The 22,945-nt window shown below is 35.4% G+C and overlaps 1 protein-coding gene across 1 annotated transcript in view; it reads left to right on the forward strand.

The window, feature by feature from the left end:
* Positions 1-22,945, forward strand: part of Ascc3 (activating signal cointegrator 1 complex subunit 3) — a 268,769-nt gene that overhangs the window by 130,870 nt on the left and 114,954 nt on the right. The window contains exons 25-30 of the mRNA XM_021173819.1: positions 3,897-4,117; positions 5,713-5,798; positions 7,426-7,592; positions 8,245-8,390; positions 8,510-8,630; positions 11,510-11,652. Of these exons, the coding sequence (XP_021029478.1) occupies positions 3,897-4,117; positions 5,713-5,798; positions 7,426-7,592; positions 8,245-8,390; positions 8,510-8,630; positions 11,510-11,652 (884 nt within the window). The remainder of the gene's footprint in view (positions 1-3,896; positions 4,118-5,712; positions 5,799-7,425; positions 7,593-8,244; positions 8,391-8,509; positions 8,631-11,509; positions 11,653-22,945) is intronic.

Consider the following 22,945-nt stretch of genomic DNA (forward strand, 5'->3'; position numbering starts at 1 on the left):
TAATAGCTTAATATTGATCCATTTTGTAGATGTAACAGTTTCTTTATCCATTCTTCAGTTGAGGGTCATCTAGGTTGTTTCTTGTTTTTCACTATTATGAAGAAAGCTATTATGACCATAGTTAAGCTAGTGCCCTTCTGGTATAGTTGGGCATCATCTGGGTATAGGTCCAGGACTGGTATCTCTGGGTCTTAGCGTAGAACTATTCCAAATTTCCTGAGAAACTGCAAAATTGATTTCCAAAGTGGTTGTACAAGTTTATAGTCTCACCAGCAATAGAGGAGTATTCTGCTTGCTCCTCATCCTTGCCACCGTGTGCTGTCGATTGAGTTTTTAATCTTAGCCATTCTGATGGGTGTAAAATTCAACCTCATAGTCATTTTGATTTGTATTTTACTGATAGTAAGGACATTGACTATTTCTTTAGGTGCTTCCTGGCCATTACAGATTCCTCATTGAGAATTATCTGTTTAACTCTGAATCCCATTTTAAAATTTAATAATTTGATTATGTTGGTGTCTAATTTCTTGAGTTACTTATATATTATGGCTATTAGCCCTCTGTTGCATATAGGGAAGGTAAAGATCTTTTTCCATTCTGTAGGCTGCTGTTTTGTCCTATTGATAGTGTCCTTAGCCTTGCAAAAAGCTTCTAACCTTCAGGAAGTTCCATTCATTAATTTTTTATCTTAGTGCCTGAGTTATTGGTGTTCTGTTCAGGAATTTGTTTCCTATGTCAATGAGTTCAAGGCAGTACCCCACTTTTCTTTTTTATTAGACTTAGTGTGTCTGGTTTTATATTGAGGTCTTTCTCCTTAAATATATGTCTATTTGGATACTTCTATGTGCAGGCATTTAGTTAGACCAGATAGATTTATTGAAGATCCTTTTATTCTTTTTACATGGTTTTGGCTTCTTTGTTAAAAACCAAGTTTTCCTTCCTGTAAGTAGACTGCCTGGTTGCACCTCTGTGGAAGAGGAGGCACTTGGGCCTACTACTGCTGGATTATCCCAGCATAGTTTGGTACACAAGGGATGCTTCCCCTTCTCTGAACAGGAGAGGTTAATGGGAGGAGGGATTTGTAAGGGTGTGACTGGAAGGAGAGGAGAGTTGGGAGTGCTGCATGATCAGGATATAAATCGAATAAATAAAAATCAAGAACTAACTAAAAGACAGTCTCAGAAGTAAACAAAAAGAAAAATATACAGCTATGTTTATCATTGATTATTAGGGGTGATTGAAATTGGTAGGTGAGGTATAGTTTCAAAGGAAATTAGTTGCTGTTTATATGACGTCAGTATTGTGATTATTTCAAAATAATATAACTTATTACTTAAAACAAAATAATGAATTATGATCTTTACAGTTGATATGATACCAATATTAAATGGAGTAACAGAATGAATCCCCTCCTTTTTTGTTTTTAAAGCATATATGTTACTGATGTCCATTTAGCACTCAGAAGTAGTTTATCCACAGATTTCATGAAACCAGTTAACTTACTCTCCTGAAATCTTATTGCATTACACTAGATAATCTATAAGGATGATTGCCTGCTATAATATCAGTGATTTTGGAGAGCAAGTGTTGCAGCTCTAGGCCAAAACTGTATTGGGCTATATTATATTGGGCTCTTAAATAGCTATCTATTTTGCTGCCCACCTATGGGTATGGCAAAATGTCCTTTTGATGATCTAGAAAATCCTTTTGGGATTTATGAGCTGGGTCCTGGCTTCCATCATCCTAAAAGCTCAGAATTTCCTCAGATAGCATGGATGCCAAGAGCAGAGATTTTTCCCCAATCTGGGGTTCCATCTGTATGTACTAAAAAGTATCTGACTTTACCATTTCCTTTGGCATCTTATAATGAAAACTTCATGGGACTGTTACCACTTGTAAAACAATTAGAGGCACCTGAATCTGCATCCCTGGGATCCAGGATAAATTCTATCTCATTCCCTCCGAAATGAAGGGGGTAGTTTTGCATTGTCAAACTCTATACTCATTTCATAACTTTTACTTGGTTTTATAGATTTATTTTTCCTATCTTTATTACGTGTGTGTGCCTCTCCCACATATGCCATGTGCTTTATTGTACCCATGGAAACCAGAAAAATTCTGCAAGTAACATAAAGGCAGAGTTACAGTAGTTGTGAGCTTCCCAGTGTGGATGCTGGAAACTAACCTGACATCTTCAGGAAGACCATCAGCTGCTTGTACTATCTGAGCTACCTCCCCACCACAAATTTTAATCTTTTAAAATATTAAATATTAAACTACATTGATAGCAGTTTTAGACAGCAGGAATCCATCTCTTGAAACTGGAATTCTATGTAGTATATGGCCTGTATGGAAGAACATATGTGTGAACTTGAGGGCTGCACATCAATATTTGAGCTTATCAATTTCCAATCAATCCTTTTAATGTACCTTTGATATGCTTTTTTTTTTTTAATTTTAAACTCCAGATTTTATTCCCCTCCTGTTCCACTCTCATCTGACTGTTCCACATCCCATACCTCTTCCCTACCCCATTGTCTCCACTAGTATGTCACCACCCCCCTACCCCAACACCACCAGACCTCTGAACTCCCTGGGGCCTCCAGTCTCATGAGGGTTAGGTGCATCTTCTCTAACTGAACCCAGACCCAGTGGCAGTCCTCTGCTGTATATGTGTTGGGGGCCTCATATCAGCTGGCTTATGCTGCCTGGTTGTGTTCTAGTATCTGAGAGATCTCGGGGGTCCAGGTTAATTGAGACTGCTGATCCTCCTACAGGGTCCCCCTCCTCCTCAGCTTCTTCCAGCTTTCCCCTTATTCAGCCACAGGATCAGCAGCTTCTGTCCATTGGTTGTTTGCAAATATCTGTGACTCTTTCAGCTGCTTGTTGGGTCTTTCAGAAGGCAGTCATGATAAGTCCCTTTTTGTGAGCATAGCCTCCATTATAGCATCAGGTCTTGGGGCCTCCCCCTTTGCTGGATCCCACTTTGACTTTTTATTTTTTTGGTAGACCTTTTAAGTTGAAAATTAACCGTATGCTACCTTTTTTTGTTTGTTTTTACTGTTTTTCCCTCTGCTTCCTTTTTCTTTTTTATTTGTTTGATTGATTGATTTTTGCATCCCAACCACAGTTTACCCCCTCTCTTCTCCTAGTCCCTCCCTTCAGCTCCCCTTCTCTCATCAACTCTTCCTGCAGTTAAAGAGTATTATGTCCTCTTGCTAAACTTTTAAATTTTAATCTTATTTAAATTTGAAATAAGCATCACCTGTGTCACAATCTGGGCAATAATTCCAGTGTTCTAACTGATAGATTTTGGAAAATGGGAAAATATGAATTCTTGAACTCTTGATACTTAGGGGTATTGTAGTAACATGTGTAACTATCTCTCTAAATTGTTTTAACTTCTAATTCCTTGCTTTTTTAGTCCATGTGATGAAAAAGGACTACATCTATTATCTTTGAAGGTTTTCCTCGGGACAAATTTTGTTCTTTTCGGTTATTTTTTGCATTACAGTCTCTTAAGTTCTCGTTAGCTGTAGCAATGGTTTATTCAACTATTCTACCTGGCCAGTGTACAACAGATCCTAATTAATTTCTTGGTGAACTTAATAGTCCTTAAAGTTTGTAGGTAGTATTTTGTTTTATTTAAGCATTAAAGTTGATCTAGTTTTGTTCTGTAACATGAGTACTCATGATCTTGTTTTTAAATTTTATTCCAATTGATAGAAAAATACTCAGTTGGTTCACAAGATCCTTCCAGAAGAGCATCCATTGTGCTACTATGATATGACAAGTGGTTAAAAAGATGTTACTGGCATGTATTGTTTGAAATAGAGTATCCAATACTGTGAATAGTTTCTTAGTGATTTTACAGCAGTACCTGTTGTGTTTTTCAGAATTATTGGACCTTCAACCTTTACCAATTACAGCTTTGGGATGCAAAGCATATGAAGCTCTATATAACTTCAGCCACTTTAACCCCGTACAGACGCAGATATTCCACACACTGTATCACACAGACTGTAATGTCCTGCTTGGCGCCCCCACCGGATCAGGAAAGACAGTTGCAGCTGAACTAGCCATTTTCAGAGTTTTCAACAAATATCCCACTTCAAAGGTCAGTTCATAGAGTCATATTTATAGTTGATCCAAGAAGACAGCCTTGTTCTCAAAACTAGAATGAACTAAATATATTGTCAGAACCCAGAGAGATTATTTACTGGCAGAGAATTTCCTAAGGAGCCTCATCAGTATTAGAATAAATTCCTTGGTGGTAAAAACATTACTTACCTCAATTTGGAGCTCTCTAGTTGAATATTTGCCCTGTTATAGTTATATATTTATATTTGGTGGGTCTGTGATAAGATGCCTGCTTCATATCCCTGTAAATAAGACATACAGCAATCCACAACTAAATCCTTTGGATATAAAGAAAATGCTACTGCTGTAAGAATAATTTTACTATATAAAGTAAATATGGAGCAGTATTCCACAATAAGTACTATTATATTGTTAATATTTCCCCAAATAATTTCTTTATGTTAATGAATTGTATTTGAAATATATATGTGATGTTTTACTGTATATATGCATTATGAAGTGATTACAGCCATCAAGATGATTTATAAATTCACTTCAAATAGAATTTCTGTGGTAAGAGCACTTAATATATAGTCTTAGGAAATTTCTAGTACTTAGCACAGCAGGTTTAACTCATGCTGTAATAAGGGTTATAGAATTTATCAATTCTGCATAAGAAAAGCATCAAACTTTTAAACAGTTATCTCCCTTTCCCTACATCCATCCCTCATAACCATCATTGTTGTCAGCTTCCATGGAGTTGGCATTATGAAACCAGAAAGATACAAAACGGAGGAAAACAAGGGGAGCAGGAATGCGCTGACACTAAACTTGTCAGTGCTAGTCATTTGACCTCATATACATAGGGTTTTCTTTAAATTATGTGCGTAAGTAGAAATACTTTTAGATTGTGATTTCAGAAATGTTCAATTTGCTTTTTTGAGGATTTTCCAATCAAATGCCTTGTCTTTTGAGCACATCGTTACTCTCCTGCTTTTCAATCTGTTGCTTGGTTGTTGATGAATAAAGAGCACATTGTACACTCGAACAGCTCAACCATATTGCAAGATATTAAAAACAAAGATTTGGAATATGTAATACTTTACATTTTGTTTAGATTATCAAAGGCCAGTTTCTGATATTTTCCAAAAAGTAAAACAGTTAAAATGTATTACTGGCGTCAGTCTGCACTAAAACTTAAACAGCTAGTTTTTTCTTCTAAACTTCAAAATGTGTAACTACCTTTTCTCAGGTATTCCGTGAAGCTCATGTAAGTTCTATACCAAATATAAAAAACGTTTTGTGTCCTTAGAACTCTATTCTTATATAATGTATTATTTTGTAATTGTTTGCTTTATGTTACGCTATAATATCATCATAAAATATCTGATTTTTTTAAAACTCTAAAAGAACATATGTCCTTTTATAAGAGGATGTTCATGATAACTATTGTCTTATTTTATATAAATATAGTTACAGTTACTTGTTTTGCTCTTCATTTATTTAACAGTGCAATCAATATTCATTGTTAAAGGGAACTTTAAATCTGCATTGTTCTATTTTGACAAATTTTGTATTTCTTATTTGAAGATGCTATTATTATGAGTCCTTTTGTTTCTATTCCCTTTTTAGGCAGTATATATTGCACCCCTCAAAGCTCTAGTACGTGAAAGAATGGATGATTGGAAAATTAGGATAGAAGAAAAACTTGGTAAAAAGTAAGTTTTTATTTTGATTAAAATAGGCTTTAAAACGTGTAAAGGACTAACAAATGTAAAAGGTACATAAATCTGTCTGATAGCCTCAGTGATTTTCATATTTTACTTAAAAGTTTAGTACTAGATTTACCATCAGTATTCCATATTAATTCTGAAAATGTAATCATTTAATTACTTAATATGAATACTTTGGTATATCATGCTATCTTTTCCAAAATACCTTTATTCCAAAAATAAATTATCTATTTTTTTTTGGTGTGATTGAGAATAACATCCAGAAACTACTTCCAAAGCCTTTTGCATGTAATTTTTACTCATGAAAAAAAAAATAGCTCTTTGAAAAACACTGTTATGTTAATATTTAATTGTTTTACAAGACCGTTTATTGCAGCATTGTTTATCAGCAACACTGCTAACGACTTGAGTGGCTCATAGGGCACTTCCAAGTAAATCATGGTACACATGCAAAATGCAACATTTTCTATATCTTCTCCACGAAAGTATGACCATGAGGGACTAAATGAACCAACAACTCTGGAAATGGAGAAATGAAAAAGAGTTGAATATGTTCCTTCTTCAAAATAAGAAACAATGGCTGTAGAACTGTTCACTGTAAATTGCTTGAGCTGTGCATACATGGTGTATTCAGCATAATATGTAAAGTGTAAAACTCAAGACATTAAAGAATTAAATAGATGCGGTTAGTATTGGAGGAAGAAACCTTTCCCTTTTATTCTTTTTTTCTGAGTCTGAGTCTGAATTTAGAATTGTTCAATAATTACTGAAAATTTAGAAATACCTTCAAACTTATCTACTTGTTTCACCCATACCTCTTCTACACTTGCATGGGTAACCATTTTTTTAATGTGAAGCTCTCCCCAACCCACGCTGAGAAAGGTGGCATTTAGTTGCCCTTTCTGATCTTGTTCATATCCCAGTGAATTTGAGTTTTTCTATGTTACTTATAGAAATTTTCAGCCTAAGAAATTAAAATAAACATGCAAACAATTCTATTTTTAATCAATACTCTATTAAAATAATACCCTAAGTAAACAGATTTTTTTTAAACAGTGTCATGTGTGGTGGCACATGACTATATTCTTTGGAAGGAAGGATAGTAGTGCAGGTTCATCGTTAGCTATATACTAAGTTCAAAGGTAGCATGGGCTGCATGAGGAGGAGTGGGATGAGGCACTGTTGGAGGGCAGACCGGGAAGAGGGTAACAACTGGACTTTAGATTCAAGATAATTCAAAGAAAAGAAAAAGAGAAAGGGGGGAATAAAAAATAAAAAGTATTGTCTATTTCACTGTATGGACCAGGAGATTTCTAGTCAGCTTTATAAAATAATATATTGTTTTATGTGTTTTTAAGCAAAGGTTGACACTTAAATCATATATGCAAACATATGAAATCATATGTTGCATATGATTGATTTGAATTTCTGTGTTTTACATATCCTTTATTTTGTGCCTTTTCATGTTAATGCAGCTGTTCCATTTCAGAAAATTTTAAGTGATAGTAGCTAACGTAATTTTAAGCATTATAAAATTCTACTTCAAAAAGAGAGATATTTTAGCCTGTCTCAGGTTATATGTTTCCTGAGGATCAATTTTATTTTTCTGTAGAGTTATTGAACTAACTGGGGATGTGACTCCAGACATGAAATCCATTGCTAAGGCTGACCTTATTGTCACTACACCAGAAAAGTGGGATGGAGTTAGTCGAAGCTGGCAGAATAGGAGCTATGTTCAGCAGGTCAACATTCTCATCATAGATGAGATCCATCTGCTAGGTAGGTATCACTCAGTTAAAAATAGAATTTTATAAAACGTACCATTTTTATTAACATATCACTGACAAATAATTGTTTATTTTATGTCCTTTAAGTATAATGAGATGCTTTATTTGCATACAGTATGTAATGATTAAATCATGTTAAATATTTGTCACCAACTGTAGCACATTAGGTCTCTTGGACTTATTCCTCTGTCTAACTGAAGCTAAGTATCTTTCCCACATCAGTTTCCCCATCGCCCACCAAACCACTTCCATCCCCCGTCAAACTCTGTTTTTCTCTTTGTATCTTTACTAGATAATGCAAATTTGTCTGTCAGTGTGGGGCTCATTTCTTTTAACTTATTGTCCTCTAGTTCATCTCTGATGTAACTGACAGGATTTCATTCTTTTTATTGTCTTATAATATTTCATTGTCTACAACATTTTCTTTATTCATCTGTGAGTGGACACTTTAGCCATTATTTGGCTATTGTTGGCAATAATTTAATGGACACTGAAGTACAAATAACTCTTTGACATATTGATTTCAGTTCCTCTGTTTGTTCATACAGTAGTTTCTCCCCTCTGCTCTTTAAAGGAATGTTTATACTCTGAGTTTGTGCCCGCATAAATTAATTAATTGATTAATCTTTATGTTTAATTCCTAGGGGAGGAGAGAGGCCCAGTTTTAGAAGTCATTGTATCTCGAACAAACTTTATCTCATCACACACAGAAAAACCAGTTAGAATAGTTGGACTGTCCACTGCATTAGCTAATGCTAGAGACCTTGCTGACTGGCTCAACATTAAGCAGGTATAAGCAAGAGTGATAAATTCGTTTTTCAGCAATCGGTTTTATACTTAACTCTATAAAGTTATGATGCATACTTTCAGTATAAAAATTGTAAGTGATTTCCTTTTCATGTTTACCAGATGGGTTTGTTTAACTTCCGACCATCAGTTCGCCCAGTTCCACTGGAAGTTCACATTCAGGGTTTCCCAGGACAACATTACTGCCCACGCATGGCTAGTATGAACAAGCCTGCATTTCAGGGTAAGCATCAAGATTCTTTAATGAAATAATAAGCAGTCTCTATAGATGATAGCTATTAAATACATTGCAAATCATTCCACTTTCTATGAAAGAATAATAATGATCCCACAGGTACAACCAAAAGCTATCTTCATCACCCATTGAGGAACATAAATACTTGCTGAATTGTGTATGGAAAACTAGAGATATTTCATGAATCAAAATCACTTTACAAGAGAATAAGATACATATTTTAGTAAATTTATGATTCTTAATATTAGACATCTAAGATGTTATATGTTAATACCTTAAACACATGATAAATAAGAGCAACATTAACTTCTTTTTTTTTTTAATTAGGTATTTTCCTCATTTACATTTCCAATGCTATCCAAAAAGTTCCCAATACNCCCCCCCCCCCCACTCCCTTACCCACCCACTCCCACTTTTTGGCCCTGGCGTTCCCCTGTACTGGGGCATATAAAGTTTGCAAGTCCAATGGGCCTCTCTTTCCAGTGATGGCCAACTAGGCCATCTTTTGATACATATGCAGCTAGAGTCAAGGGCTCCGGGGTACTGGTTAGTTCAGAATGTTGTTCCACCTATAGGGTTGCAGTTCCCTTTAGCTCCTTGGGTACTTTCCCTAGCTCCTCCATTGGGAGCCTTGTGATCCATCCAATAGCTGACTGTGAGCATCCACTTCTGTGTTTGCTAGGACCCGGCATAGTCCTATATCTGGGTCTTTTCAGCAAAATCTTGCTAGTGTATGCAATAGTGTCAGCGTTTGGAAGCTATTATGGGATGGATCCCTGGATAGCAACATTAACTTCTAACAGAAAATACAGACAGTTCAGTAGCCAGGGAGATGGTTCAGTAGTTAAGATTACCTACTGGTTTTACTGAGGACCAAGGCTCAATTCCTAGCACCTTGTGACAGATTACAACCATATGTAACTCTAGTTCCAGCCCGTCTGATGTCACTAGCCTCTGCAAAAACCTGGTATTCAAGTGATGTCCACATACACATACATGTAGGCAAACAGTCATAAATATAAAAGTAAATAAATTTAATTAAAACAACTTGTATAACTCGATACTTTTAAAAATTCTATAGGTTTCATGTTTTGTTTTTCATTTTTCATTTTCTAACTATTTAAGCAAATAGAGGCATAGGAAACATGTTTTATTTAGACTACAGAAGGAATATTTATTGTATCAATTAAAAATAACCTCCAAAATAAATTCTCTAATGTGTACTGCTGTTGATTGTGAGGTGACAGTTGTGGGTGACTTTCTAGCTGCTGTAATTAGCCTATGACAGAAGCACAGTATTGATTGTGGGCTGGAGACCCATCTTGGCAGTTCAGATTATTTACACCTCCACAGAAGCATTGTACAAAATCACTAATGAACAATAAATCTGCCAGGAGCTGCTCAGCCACACCTGTTCTTGCAGCAGTCAAACACATTAAATGTTGAGGTTTAGAAAAGAAACAGATCATTCGTGATTGTCTATATAAATGATGCCAGTGTTGCAGGGGGGTGTGTTTTAAACATTGTATTTCTAAGGTGATTTACAACAGATTTGTCACTTACATTTTTAGTATTCTAATAAATGGTTAAATGGTAAAAAATAAATTAGGATAAATATTTTTCATGGGGTCTATTACAGAAATTACTTATATCTGTATAGGGAATGTCTACATGCCATTACAGAAAAGGAAGCATTTGCATTGTGTAAATAGTAAGTCAACAATAAAGACCTGAAGTACTTGCTGTTGGCTATTGTATCAGTTCCACCTTTCGTTATTTACTATTTGTCAGACCTCCAGTGATTTCTAGATTTCTTTGAGATTGGAAATAGGATTTGTGCTAATCTTACTCTTCTTGTTTTGATATATAATCAAATGTACGTCTATATTTCCATTTTAAAGCTGATTTTTTTAGCCCATAGAAAGAGGTTCTCCAGCTCACAGTTCAAAAAATGAAACAAGTTAAACTTGTTCTTATAAAATGTTTAATCATCTCAGCTTTATTTTTAAGTAGCATATGTTAGACATCTATGTGACATTTTAAAACAGCTAAGTTTTAATGATTCTTCTCCCCAACATTCCATTCCTTTCATTATTTTGAAAGGACTTCTTAAATAAAGAAAACAACAAAACAAAAAACAAACAAACAAAAAAAAAACCCAACTTCTGCCATTTTGCCACTGCCTTAATGTAAGAAACATCATTTCCAGATAATTCATATGGTTTATGTTTCACATTAAGTATATCTGTAAAACTGTTATTTATTCTTCTTTCTTCAGTAGTGTTACCCAGGCCATGCCACGCCCAGATACACATCATCTCTACTGTTCCCATTAGCACTCTCTTCCCACTTGAAGCCACACATATATATTTCAAAAGTCAGAGGGAAATATTCTTATTATTTATCACTTAGCTATTGTTGACAGTTTGTCTTAGTTTTTCATCTCCTGATGCCAGGAAATGTTGTTGTTGTTGGTTCTTTGGACATTTTTATCATTCTGCAGGGCTTTCTTGGAATCCTTAGATCCCAGGATTATTTAACTCTAATAATCACTTCTTAGATAAGCAGCAGTGTCTTGGAAGCAAACAAACTCGCGAATAGAGGGAACACATGTAAGACTCTATATACAGTTTAATGGAGATTCTCAGCATTGTAGTGCCTCTTACCTTAGTGTAACCTTGGGAGTGAAAAGAAAATCTTCCCTGTGCTAGGCCGTGTTCTGTCGAACTGTGGCCAGCACCTTCCCTGTTACTGTCACATTTCCAGTGTCCTGATAGACACCTCTACTACCTGAAAGAGTACTAAATTTCATGACCAAATTAAGAATTCATATGAACTACATTGGTTTTTGTGTATACTTCCCACAGCAATTAGAAGTCATTCTCCAGCCAAACCTGTTTTGATATTTGTCTCATCAAGACGTCAAACACGACTTACAGCCTTAGAGTTGATAGCATTTCTGGCCACTGAAGAAGACCCAAAGCAGTGGTTGAATATGGATGAGCATGAGGTAAGTGAGATGCTTTTTCAAGTTCTTGCTGTACTGTAATGGGAATTATATATTTAATTATTTATGGTTTTATTTTATAATCAAAATACGAGGGAACAAGGAGTCCATCGTGCTACTGTCATACAACATTTGCATGCATTTCTTTGATATTCCCAGTAAAATATTTACTTCACATATCTATATATAGATGATTCCTTTTATTTAACATCATGAATAATATTTTTATATTTAATTATTTTTTCATATGTTTTTTAGTATTTCCCTTCCTTATACAACTTCCAATTCATTTTGCTAGATAAATTTTAGAGAAACATCATGATCATTGTTTAAAACTTTGTACATACTAATCAATATAGTAAACTTTAAAAATACATGTTTTTGAATAAAATTTTGTCCCTAATCAGTTTTATTTTTCTATGTAGCTATTACATAGTTTTTTATTTATATAGTTAAACAATCAAGTTTCCTTATTGTAATTTATTTCTTTAGGATTATTTTTCCTCAGAGAACATAATTAGTGCTTTTTTTATAATATCACTTATTTTCCAAAACAACTATACTGATTAAAGTGGTCAACCTTGGTGTATGAAGCGGTGTAGAAGAGTAAAGGCATCCTACATTTCTTGTGATTCATTAACATTATGAAGAATGTTATTCTGTTATTTTAATTTACACCTTGATTTTGTGTGGATGAACATGATTTTATACATTTGTTCCTTTTCTTTTCTGTTCCTTCATTTTCTATGGTTTTATCTTTTTCAGTATGTTTCTTAGAGATTTGTAGAAAGCCTTACAGTCATTTAGAAATGTCTATATAAAGATGGGCGTGGTGGCACACACCTTTAATCCCAGCACTCGGGGAGCAGAGGCAGGCAGGCGGATTTCTGAGTTCGAGGCCAGCCTGGTCTACAAAGTGAGTTCCAGGACAGCCAGGGCTATACAGAGAAACCCTGTTCAAAAAAAAAAAAAAAAAAAAAAAAAAAAAAAAAAAAAAAAAAAAGAAGAAAGAAAGAAAGAAATATCTATATAAAACCTCATATCACTTTCCATACGTATTTGTATGTTAGTATGCATGTATACTAGTATACGTCTTATGTTTTATCTTTTACAGATTGAAGATTTTATCTTATATAGTCTGTAATAAGGTTCTCATTGTTCCTTCTGTTATTTATAGTTATACTTTACTCTATAAATTTAATTCATAGTACCTTTCCTTTTTAACTCTAGTTTTAAAAATATTTCCTGAGACAGAATTATGGTTAAGACCCAGGCAATAAGTTGTCTGATTGTTACATCCTCATCTCCCCCACCTCTCCCATTTCTGCTTTTCGTGGTTGGTGTGAAATGGTGTTCCAGACCCATCATTTCAGTCTAAAGAATTTGTCTGTTTCTCCCTTTCCTTTTCACATGGCCATTGAGAATTAAAGTCTAAGCCAATCTGTTGGGTGTACTGGTTATGCTATCATAAGCTAGTGTTTCAGAGTGCTCTTTTTTAGTTCCACAGATGACATTCTTTACTAGTGAGCACTTTAATTTCATCATTGCAGTTTTAAGGTTGCATATATGGCTATACTATAATACATATTTTAAGGTTACAATAATTTTGAAAAATTATTTTTGTTCTGTGTTATTTAACTGCTATATCTAAGGAAAGTATTATAGTAGGTAAGGCAAGTGGCTAAGACTAGAAAGTTTAAAGTTTCATGTTTGTTCTCATACATGGATCTTAGTTTATTTTGTTTATACACTTGTATTTTCTGGGAGGAGGTTGTGAATATAGGTATAGGCTTTCTAGTGAAAGGAGCTCTCAAGGGGAGACAAAAGAGGTGTTGAGGAAGGCAGTAAGACACATGACACGTGAAAGTAGGAAGTGGGTTATGGAGGTTTAGGAAGAAGATGGGGAAAAGCAGGGGAGAAAAAGCAAAACCAAATTTTGTTTGAAGATGCCATAAGGAAAGCTAATGTTTATTATGCTCATCCTTTAAAAAGTCGGCGTTACATCTACAGAGCTTAGGAGGCCAATGCTGAAGAGCAGATAAATTGACCACTGATGGCTTATTGTATAGATAGCATCTATCTAGGCTTAACTTTACTTCTCTTGTTTTATCCCTAAAAATGTTCCAAATCAAGATATTTCTTTGTAGTCAGGTTATAAAGTACATATCTACTGAACACATTTTGGAATGTTTGTTCACAGTATATTCTGCATTTAGCATGTATGTGACTCACATTCCCTTAAAATATGAACCTGATGTGTTCTTCCTTGGAAGACTGCACTTGCTTTTTATTTTTAAATGCTATGCTATCTGAGGACCTCTATATTGTTCAGATATTGTGGAGAATTTTGCTGTGTTGTTTTAATTAGAAAAACACTTATCACCTTTGATAAGTAAACCATAGCATGTACTTGCATGTCCCCCACCCTGAAAAATTAGGACAGCTGGAAATTTTATCATTTTCAGATGTTTGTGTCAATCCAGGATGGCTTTGCTTCATCACCTCCCCTTGAAAATAAAAACTAAAAAATTAAGTGATGCTTTCATTGGGTTTGCATTTGGTTTACTGTATGAATTCAATTTGATTATATCAAATCTACATATGCAACTTTTTCAAAGTGATTATACCTAAATCTACATGAATCCCTTAATTATAGTTTATATTGCTGTGATAAAACACCATTACCAAAAGCAAGTTGGGAAGTTAAGTGTTTATCTCATCTTAGAACTCAACAGGTCATACTCCCTCAGGGACATCAGAGCAGGAACTTGAGACAAGAACCTGGAGACAGGAACTGAACCAGAAGCTAGGAGGAATGCTTCTTGCTGGCTTACTCCTCATGGCTCTTTCGGACTGCTTTCTTATACAGCTGAGGACCAACCTCATAAGAGTTGTTCTTATTTCCATTTATTTATTTATTTATTTCGGAATCTAAGTGTCAAAAATTGGGACAGACATGGAAGGACTGGGAAGGGATTGTGACAGGAGTGCATAATATGAAACTCCTAGAAAATCAATAAAAGTATTAGGTGGGAAAAAAGAAGAAAGTGCCCATCAAGGTACAAGAGCATAGAGAGCACCAAATAGGAAGGATAAGAAAAGAAATTCCCCATGACACATGATAAGTAAAACAACAAACATATAGAACAAAGGATAATTAAAAGTTGCAAGGGAAAAAAGACCAAGTAGGATATAAAGGCAGACCTAATAGAGTGACATCTGACTTTTCAATGGAGACTTTAAAATCTAGAAGGACCTGGAAAAGTGTTCTAAAACCTCTAAGAGATTGTAAATGCCACCTAGACTTCTATATCCAGCAAAATTTTCAATCACAATAGAGAAAGATGTTTCACAATAGAATAAAATTTAAGCAGTATTTATCTAAAAATCCAACTCTATAGAAGGAGCTAGAAGGAAAACTTCAACCTGAAGAGGTTAGCCACAACCAAGAAAGAACAAGAAATAACATCAGATCAGCAAATAAAAAGGGGCTAGGGGAACCACAGCACAATAACAAAATGACAGGAATCAACAAATAATGTTCATTGATAACTCTCAAGATCATTGGTTCCCCAATAAAAAGATCCAGGCTGAGTACAAAAACAGGATATATACTTCTGCTGCATCCAAGAAACACAGAATACTTCCTAAATCTAGTCAACACTTTCAGCAAAGAAGCAGGATACAAAGTTACTATACACAAATCAGTAGCCTTCCTAAATAAATGACAGATTGAGAAAGAAATTAGGGCATCAATCTTTCACAGTATACTAAAAAAATTATCTTGGGGTAACTCTAAACAAGCAAATGAAATATTTGTGTGATAAAAAACTTTAAGACATTGAAGAGAGAAATTAAAGTATCTCAAATCAAATAATCCCTTGTGCGTGGATGAATAAGATTAATATACAAAAAAAAATGGATACCCTACTAAAAGCAATCTATTGATTCAGTACAATCTCCACCAAAACTCCAACACTGTTCTTCACAGATCTTGAAAGGAGAATTTTCAGTTTCATACACACACACACACACACACACACACACACACACACACAGGACTTCTAAACAATTATTCTCTCCTTAAATAATCAAAACATCCTTATCCAGGTGTCCCTTGGGGAACAACTAAAACTTGCATCTTGGGCAGCAGTTAACATATAGTCCTACATGTTAGTCTGCAGTGAGGAAACAAAGAACCAAGAAATCCTTACTTGTTCTTTTCATCCAGTCCAGGACCCCAATCTATAGTATAATGTCACCTACATTCAGGTTGAGTCTACCTGCTCAGGTAAACGCTTCTGGAAACTCCCTCACAGGCATATGCAGAGATGTGTTTCTGTGACAGTTCTAAATTCAGTCAAGTTGTTAGTGAAAATTAATCAATAGCCAGTAGATAGACTAAAGAATAAAAGTCACAGTTCACATATTACATTCAGTAATAGAGAGTAGTAAGAAAGGGTGAGAAAACAAATTGTTTAAAATCTTTTGATACATATGTGAGGCGGACAAGTTGTCATTCTTGTCAAGGTTAGGGGACAAGTTGTCATTCTTCAGGCCAAAAATACATTTATTACTTGTTTTTCAACAAGCTGCTAAGCTAATATAGAGATCCCAAAACACATGTTCATAGGAGGCAGGTGGCTGGATTTTAAATATATGCTTAATGCATATAGGAGAATGAAAGTTTGGATTTACCTAAAATTTGTTTCTTCTTTTATTATATGACAGCCCAGTGTCATCCAAATCAGTTGCCTAAATGATAGTTAGGCCAACTAACTAGATAGTTACTTTGTTTTTTCACCAAGTAGGAAAAGAACCTCAAGTACCCTATGTAGATGCTTCAGTAATTATTTCTAGATAAATTACTGTTCTCTTGGATATTACCTCTCCAAACCAGCAAAGCTAAGAGTCTTGAGGAATAGAATAAAAATCTTATAATGATGTGTAATACCTGAGATTTCAGAGAGTATCCACTGCCTTGGCCACTTGGCTCTTGGATTATGGTTCTAGTAGAACTATGACTTTTCAGTAGGGCATAGCATACTTCATCCAGAGTCTCACATAGCCTTTCTAAGATGCTGTCTTTCAGCTGCCACACTGATTGCATTCTAGGAATGAAGGAGATACCCACTGTCTTATATTTTTATCTTGATAAGTCAGCACCATTGTATAAGATATCATTATGATATGCAAAACAATTCAGTAATTATAACTTTAGGCTATGCCCAAAGCTGTAATTTGTTATCCAGGCAGTAAATGAGAGCTATATGCAAATTTTGTCTTCTTACAGAGATGAGTAATGTCATCTTAGTAATTAAATCTGACCACCAAAATATTCTCTGGCTTCAGGTAAAGATCACTTTCTAGAATGTTCATCAACCACTTAAAACTTACATCTTTCTTCTCACCTGATATATAATAGTATTTTTTCTATCTCCCTTCTATCTGGTAAATCCAGTACAGTAGAATACAGTAGAATGTATACACCATCAACTTGATTGTTATCTTACTATGCTATAAAGTAACAGTAGATAGCTACTTATTATCAGCAAGCTCAGTTGCAAGACCCTGTGGTATTATATAAACATGCCATTATCTTTTTCCCCACCCTAAAATGCCCATTAAAGTTATAGTCCCAGATAATATTCATAATGAAATGGGAAATTCTTAGAAGTGACTTAACAAGCATTAGATATTATTATGAATAACTACGAGCCAACTAGAAAAAGTTACCACACACATATAACTTGCCAAGATTGAACCATGAAGAAACAGCAAAGCTAAACAAAGCAGGGAGAAACAACTAGAATAAACCAGTAATCATAAGCCCTCTGTCAAAGAAAAGCCCAAGACTATTTGTCTCCTTTTGTGAATTTTGACAAGCATTAAAAGAAGTAATATCAATTTTCCTGAAATTGAAAGGAAGAAATACTGTCAACCAAGATTACACAGTAAATCTTAAACTTATTTAAAAAATAAAAAGGTAAGAAAGCTACAAACCAACATCCATTATGAAAATGGATGCAAAAACCATCAACTAAATACTAGTCAACTATAGCCACTAAAGAATTGAGTTCAATAGTATTTATCTAGGAAAATAAGTTGAATGTATATATAGGAAAATAGTTGAATGTATACAAATTAGTAAACAAGATACACAACGTCATCAATATGAGGAGCAAAGCCGTGGTCATCTCAGTGCAGAAAAAATATGTGATAAAATGGAAAAATGAGTATAGAAGGCACATGCTTCATATTGTTTGACTTTTCTCAAGTTGTGAGCTAGCATTTCATCTCAGATATACATACAGAGTAAACACTCCCATCAAAATACACATTTAGTGAAGCATTGAATTTAATGGGTAATTACATGGGTATGTCTGGGGTGTTAACACAATGCAATTGTATCCCTCAGAATCCTTCCCCATCAAGGTTGATGACTCATAACCTATACAGCTATAGACAGCTCTGCCCATGAGCCTCTTCTCCTTACCACTTGTGCATAACCTTCTGCAGGAGCTTATAAATCACAACTCTTACGACATACATTTTGGTTGTTTCCTGAGCTAGACAGAATGTTTCAGTTCTGTGGGAACAGCTATACAACGCCTCAGTCTATAAAGTCCACTTGTGATCCCTAAACTATGAACACTATTAGAGAAAAACTGGAAGGCATCTCTATAATATCTGGAGTAAAACTTACATAAGCACTTTCATCACACTGTGCTGAAAGGCCTTCCATAGCAGTCCAATTGATTCTATTTACAAACGACATATAGAAAAAAATCCAAAAATTACACCAAAATCTGTGAGAAATGATGAATGAATTCCATAAAATTTACAGAGAGAAGTGCATGTATTGTAAGTTATCTGAAAGAGAAATCAAGAATTCTATCCTCTAAGTTATCAAGGCAAAATAATACCTTTACATTACAAATTATGACACATCAATTAAAGAAATTTGAAGATAATACAAAAGTGGAAGGACAGTCTATGTTCACAAAGTAAGAGCTAGTGTTGACAGAATATCCATACCTCCTATTAGGAGAATCAGAATGTTCATCCCACAGGCTCCTGCTTTTGATGGTTGATAAACATTTTATGGTGCTGTCTTAAAGCTGTGGAGCATTTAGGAATTGGGGCCTGAGTGGATTGGAAAGGTGCCTAGAGTCAGGTCTTTGAAGGTTGTACAAGTCCTGGCTTGCCTGCTCTACTTCCCACACTGCACAAACCTGTTATGGACTCACTTGTCTGAAAGTCTGCCTGTCCAACTCTATATGCTCAGAATCATATCTGCTTTAAGTTTGACAGACCTCTTAGCCAGATGATGACCAGTTCTCAAGGAGGTTAAGAACACACACATACACATGCACATGCACACAAGTGCATCTTATAAAGGTATTCAAATAAGGCAATAGAAGGTTGTGGGAAACAATCATCAATAAAATCAATGGTAAGTGAAGTAGAATAAGAGGACAGTAGTAGTGTGTTTCTTGATGGCATTAAAGCTGAGAAACAAAGCATGAGATTGAACTTGTTGTATACCAAGAAGGGCACAGAGCTTTTGGATCAAGGAACAGCATTATAAAGGAACAACGATTATTAGCCTTGCTGTAGCTGGAAGGCTACTACAAAGGTGGCATAGGTGAGATAGGGAGTTCATGCGAAGTATTAACTCACCATTAGGGTGGTTGCATTTTAAGTATTATGAAGAGAAATTTGTTTATAAGGCCAGCATTTTTGTAGTTAATGTTTTAGTATGCTTAGGAGAAGCAAATAAGTAACATATGGTGATTGTTATGGGATAAATAAGCAAGGTATAAGACGTTCTGTGTGGTTGAGATGAGCCTCTGATAAGGAAATGTCTGAACAAAGCGGAAAAATACAACAGGCAAACCAAGCAGATAGCTAAGTTCAAGACAACCACATGGGGGGGGGGGGGGTGTGTGTGTAAAATTACATACATTCATTTACAATTTTTTATATTTTCGAGTGTGTATATTCACATTTTTGAATGCATGTGTATGAAGAAGCCCAGATTTGATGTCAAGAAACATTCTAGATGACTCTTTTGTTTTCTTTATTGAGAGGGTCTCTAAATCAAATCTAGAGCTAGCTCATCAACATGGCTAGCTAGCCAGCTTGCTCTGGGGATCCCCATCTCTGCTTTCTCTGTCTGCAGTTACAAGTGATCTGTCATGGCCAGATAGCCTTTATACATGGGTTTCTGGGAATCCATGTACTTGAATGGCAAGTTCTTTAACCTCTAAGCCATCTCCCCACATATTTTACTCACTCTTTGAGAACAATTTTTATTACTTTTGGAAGAATAAAGTGGAACTTTTGGACAGATGATAACCCAGGGTCTCCTTCCTTGGTAACCGTGGGGGATGTAAAGGTACCTTTAGAATTAACAGTAAGGCCAGGATACATGAAGGATAGGAAACGTAATCAAGAATGGCACCCACCGTGGCTGCTAACTCAGAACGTAATGATGCCACTTAATGAAGTGGCAAAATCTGATGGAGGAAGAAAGAGCTTTTAACTCTAAAGTTATGTTTACATATTTTTTGGTGTGCTTAAGATTTTAAAGTGGAAATTACAAAGTGATTAAATGGAAGAGGTTTGTCAAACTTAAAGCAGATGTGAATTGTGAGCATATAGAGTTGGACATATCTATGTACAAGCAGACTTTCAGCCATGTGAGTCCATAACAGCTTTGTGCACTGTGGAGAAGCAGAAGACCACAAGGAATGTGGTCCTCTTTTATGAGTTGCGGCAAAAAATGGGGGTCTGTCAAAAGCTGGGGTAAAGTGATGCCAGTAGACAGGGTTTGTTGCATGAGGAAGTGCTCAGCTACATGAAATGTTGAAGTGTTTTTTTTTTTTTTTTTTTTTTTTTTTGCATGAGAGGGAAGCTCCCGATGTTAACAGTTGGGAGGCCCTGAGTGAATTTAGCAAGTAGTAATCTATTATGAACAGAAGCCAGTTTGGAATTGGTTAAGAAATAAATGAGAGGAGCAGGAAGAAATGGAAGCAAATGCTCAAGTCAGTTAACTGGCACTTTGATTTAGCACTGAGAAGGAAGGATCACTGAATCACATTTGCTCAGGTGTTTAAGTGTGCAGTCCCACATTCAACAGGAATGGTTTAAGCTCTGGGTCCTCACTCACCAGCCAGCACTAAAAGACATAAAAATGGAAGAAAACCCTTCCTTCTGAATGCACTGGCTGAAACCTCAGAATATGGCCCTGATTTCTCTTCAGCTGAGTCAAAAGATTAGGCTTTTGTCATGGTTATGTTTACATTCCCCCTTCAGCTCTGTCTCCTGCTCTAGCTCCATGGCTTCCCCTTTCTTTCTGTATACTGTTAAGCAAGATCTGCATACCTAAAATAATATAATAAGGAACCAATTCATTTATTTTTGTCCTCTTAAGGGGAAGTAAATGAGAATTCTCCAAAGCCCTTTGTCCTAGAAAATGTGGAGCAAATGTGTTAAGTTTTTCCCAGAGTCCCTCATGACAGGTGGGGAATATCTAAAGATCCAGAGCAGGAAAGAAAATATCTCTGCCTGAAGCAAACCCAGAAAGGGATATAGAAGGAGACAACATGAAAACAAAGATGAGAAATACAACAATATGGCTAAATCTTGTTAATTGTAATTAATGGGCTAGAAGCCTTCCTAAATATATTGAACACTTAAAAAGTTGGCTAAATTTCTATGCTACTTTAAAGTGTAAATTTATAAGAAAAAAAAAGAGTGTAAGTGATGAATAAATCTCACCCTTGTTGCTTACTGGGTTTTGTTTTGTGGTATAAAGTATCAAACTCCAGGCCTCCTACAATGTAGGCAGGTGTTGTGATTACACCTCTGGGTATACCTAAAAAGGAACATGTAAATGACCTACCTTCAGTGTGAATAGCACTATTCCATGGGCTTCACTGAATAAGGAGACAGTTATTTGAGCATTAGCTGTCATTATTCTCTGTACTCTGACCTTGAACACTATGTGGCCAGCTGCTTCCCAGTAACCACCCAGCTTTCCCTACCATGATGGACTTCCATTGGAACTGTAAGCCAGAACAAGCCCTCTCTCCCTTAAGCTAGTTTGGTCAGGTATTTTGTCGTAGCATCAAGACTGTTAACCAATACAAGTTTCTATCACTGACTTACATCCTTGGCAGATTTTTATGTTCACTCTGACACAGGTCTTGCTATACGTAGTGCAGTGTGCCCTCAAGCTAAAGGTTCTGTGTCTGCTTCCAGAGTAGCTTGGAAACACCATGCTGTTCCCCAACCCTGGCCTCTTCTCTGAATTAATCAGGCCTTAAACCTCTTAAAAAACAAGGAAATTCTTATGATGGGATTAATCTAGTGCTGGTGTGGAAAATAGAGATTTGTTGAGCATTGGATATGTGGGTGAAGTGAGATTCATGGGATATAGGTATGATAGTGAACATATTCATACATATTCATCCTCCTAAACCACAAAAGACAAGACGCTGTTTCTCATTTTCTTAGTTGGTATCATTGTGGAGTTCTTTAAAGGATATATATTATCAAATCTGGTCATGAACTTCCAGAACAGTTCTTATCCCAATTTTTCAGTTGCAGAAACTGGAACAGAAAGATTGATTACGTTAGGTGATACATAAAGCAAGTAACAAGTTGAACCCAAATGCAGGGTAGCAACTCAGCCTGTTTTGTTTGGTTTTTATCTTTCAATATACTAAGTGGACTCCTTAATAACATACTAACTTCAGATAAGAAGAAAAAGTTGGAGATGAATAGGGAAAGTTTGATAAGGAAAAATTGTACAAGAAAAGTTAATAGCTACATGAAGAAGTAACTGACAAGACTGCCATTTCATAATCATGAAGAGGTTGAAAGATGTGGTGTTTGGTTTTAGTTTAGAGAACAGGATAATTGAGATGTCCTTGTTTAGGCATCGGACTAAAAATACTCAAATCCTAAAGAACAAGTATATTTGCAAATCATCTCCGTATGTAGATGGTAATTACTCATTGTGTCTTTATTGCTTTCTGCATACAATCTAGAACAGTGGAGTCTAGTCAACGCTGTAACAGTAGTTTCTCATTCATGTTGTAATATGGGGTGGGGGCACTGTGTTTGAAGGCATGAACTACATACAGCAGTTCTAGGATCTGTATGCTTAGAAACTATCACTTTAGGAACATTATATATTCTATCTTTATTTAGAGCATTTGTTGTTCTGATTATTATGTGTCGGGAGGTATTTCTTTTCTGGTCCAGTCTATTTGGAGTTCTGTAG

The sequence above is a fragment of the Mus caroli genome, chromosome 10, assembly GCF_900094665.2.
Source record: "Mus caroli chromosome 10, CAROLI_EIJ_v1.1, whole genome shotgun sequence".
Lineage (NCBI taxonomy): Eukaryota > Metazoa > Chordata > Mammalia > Rodentia > Muridae > Mus > Mus caroli.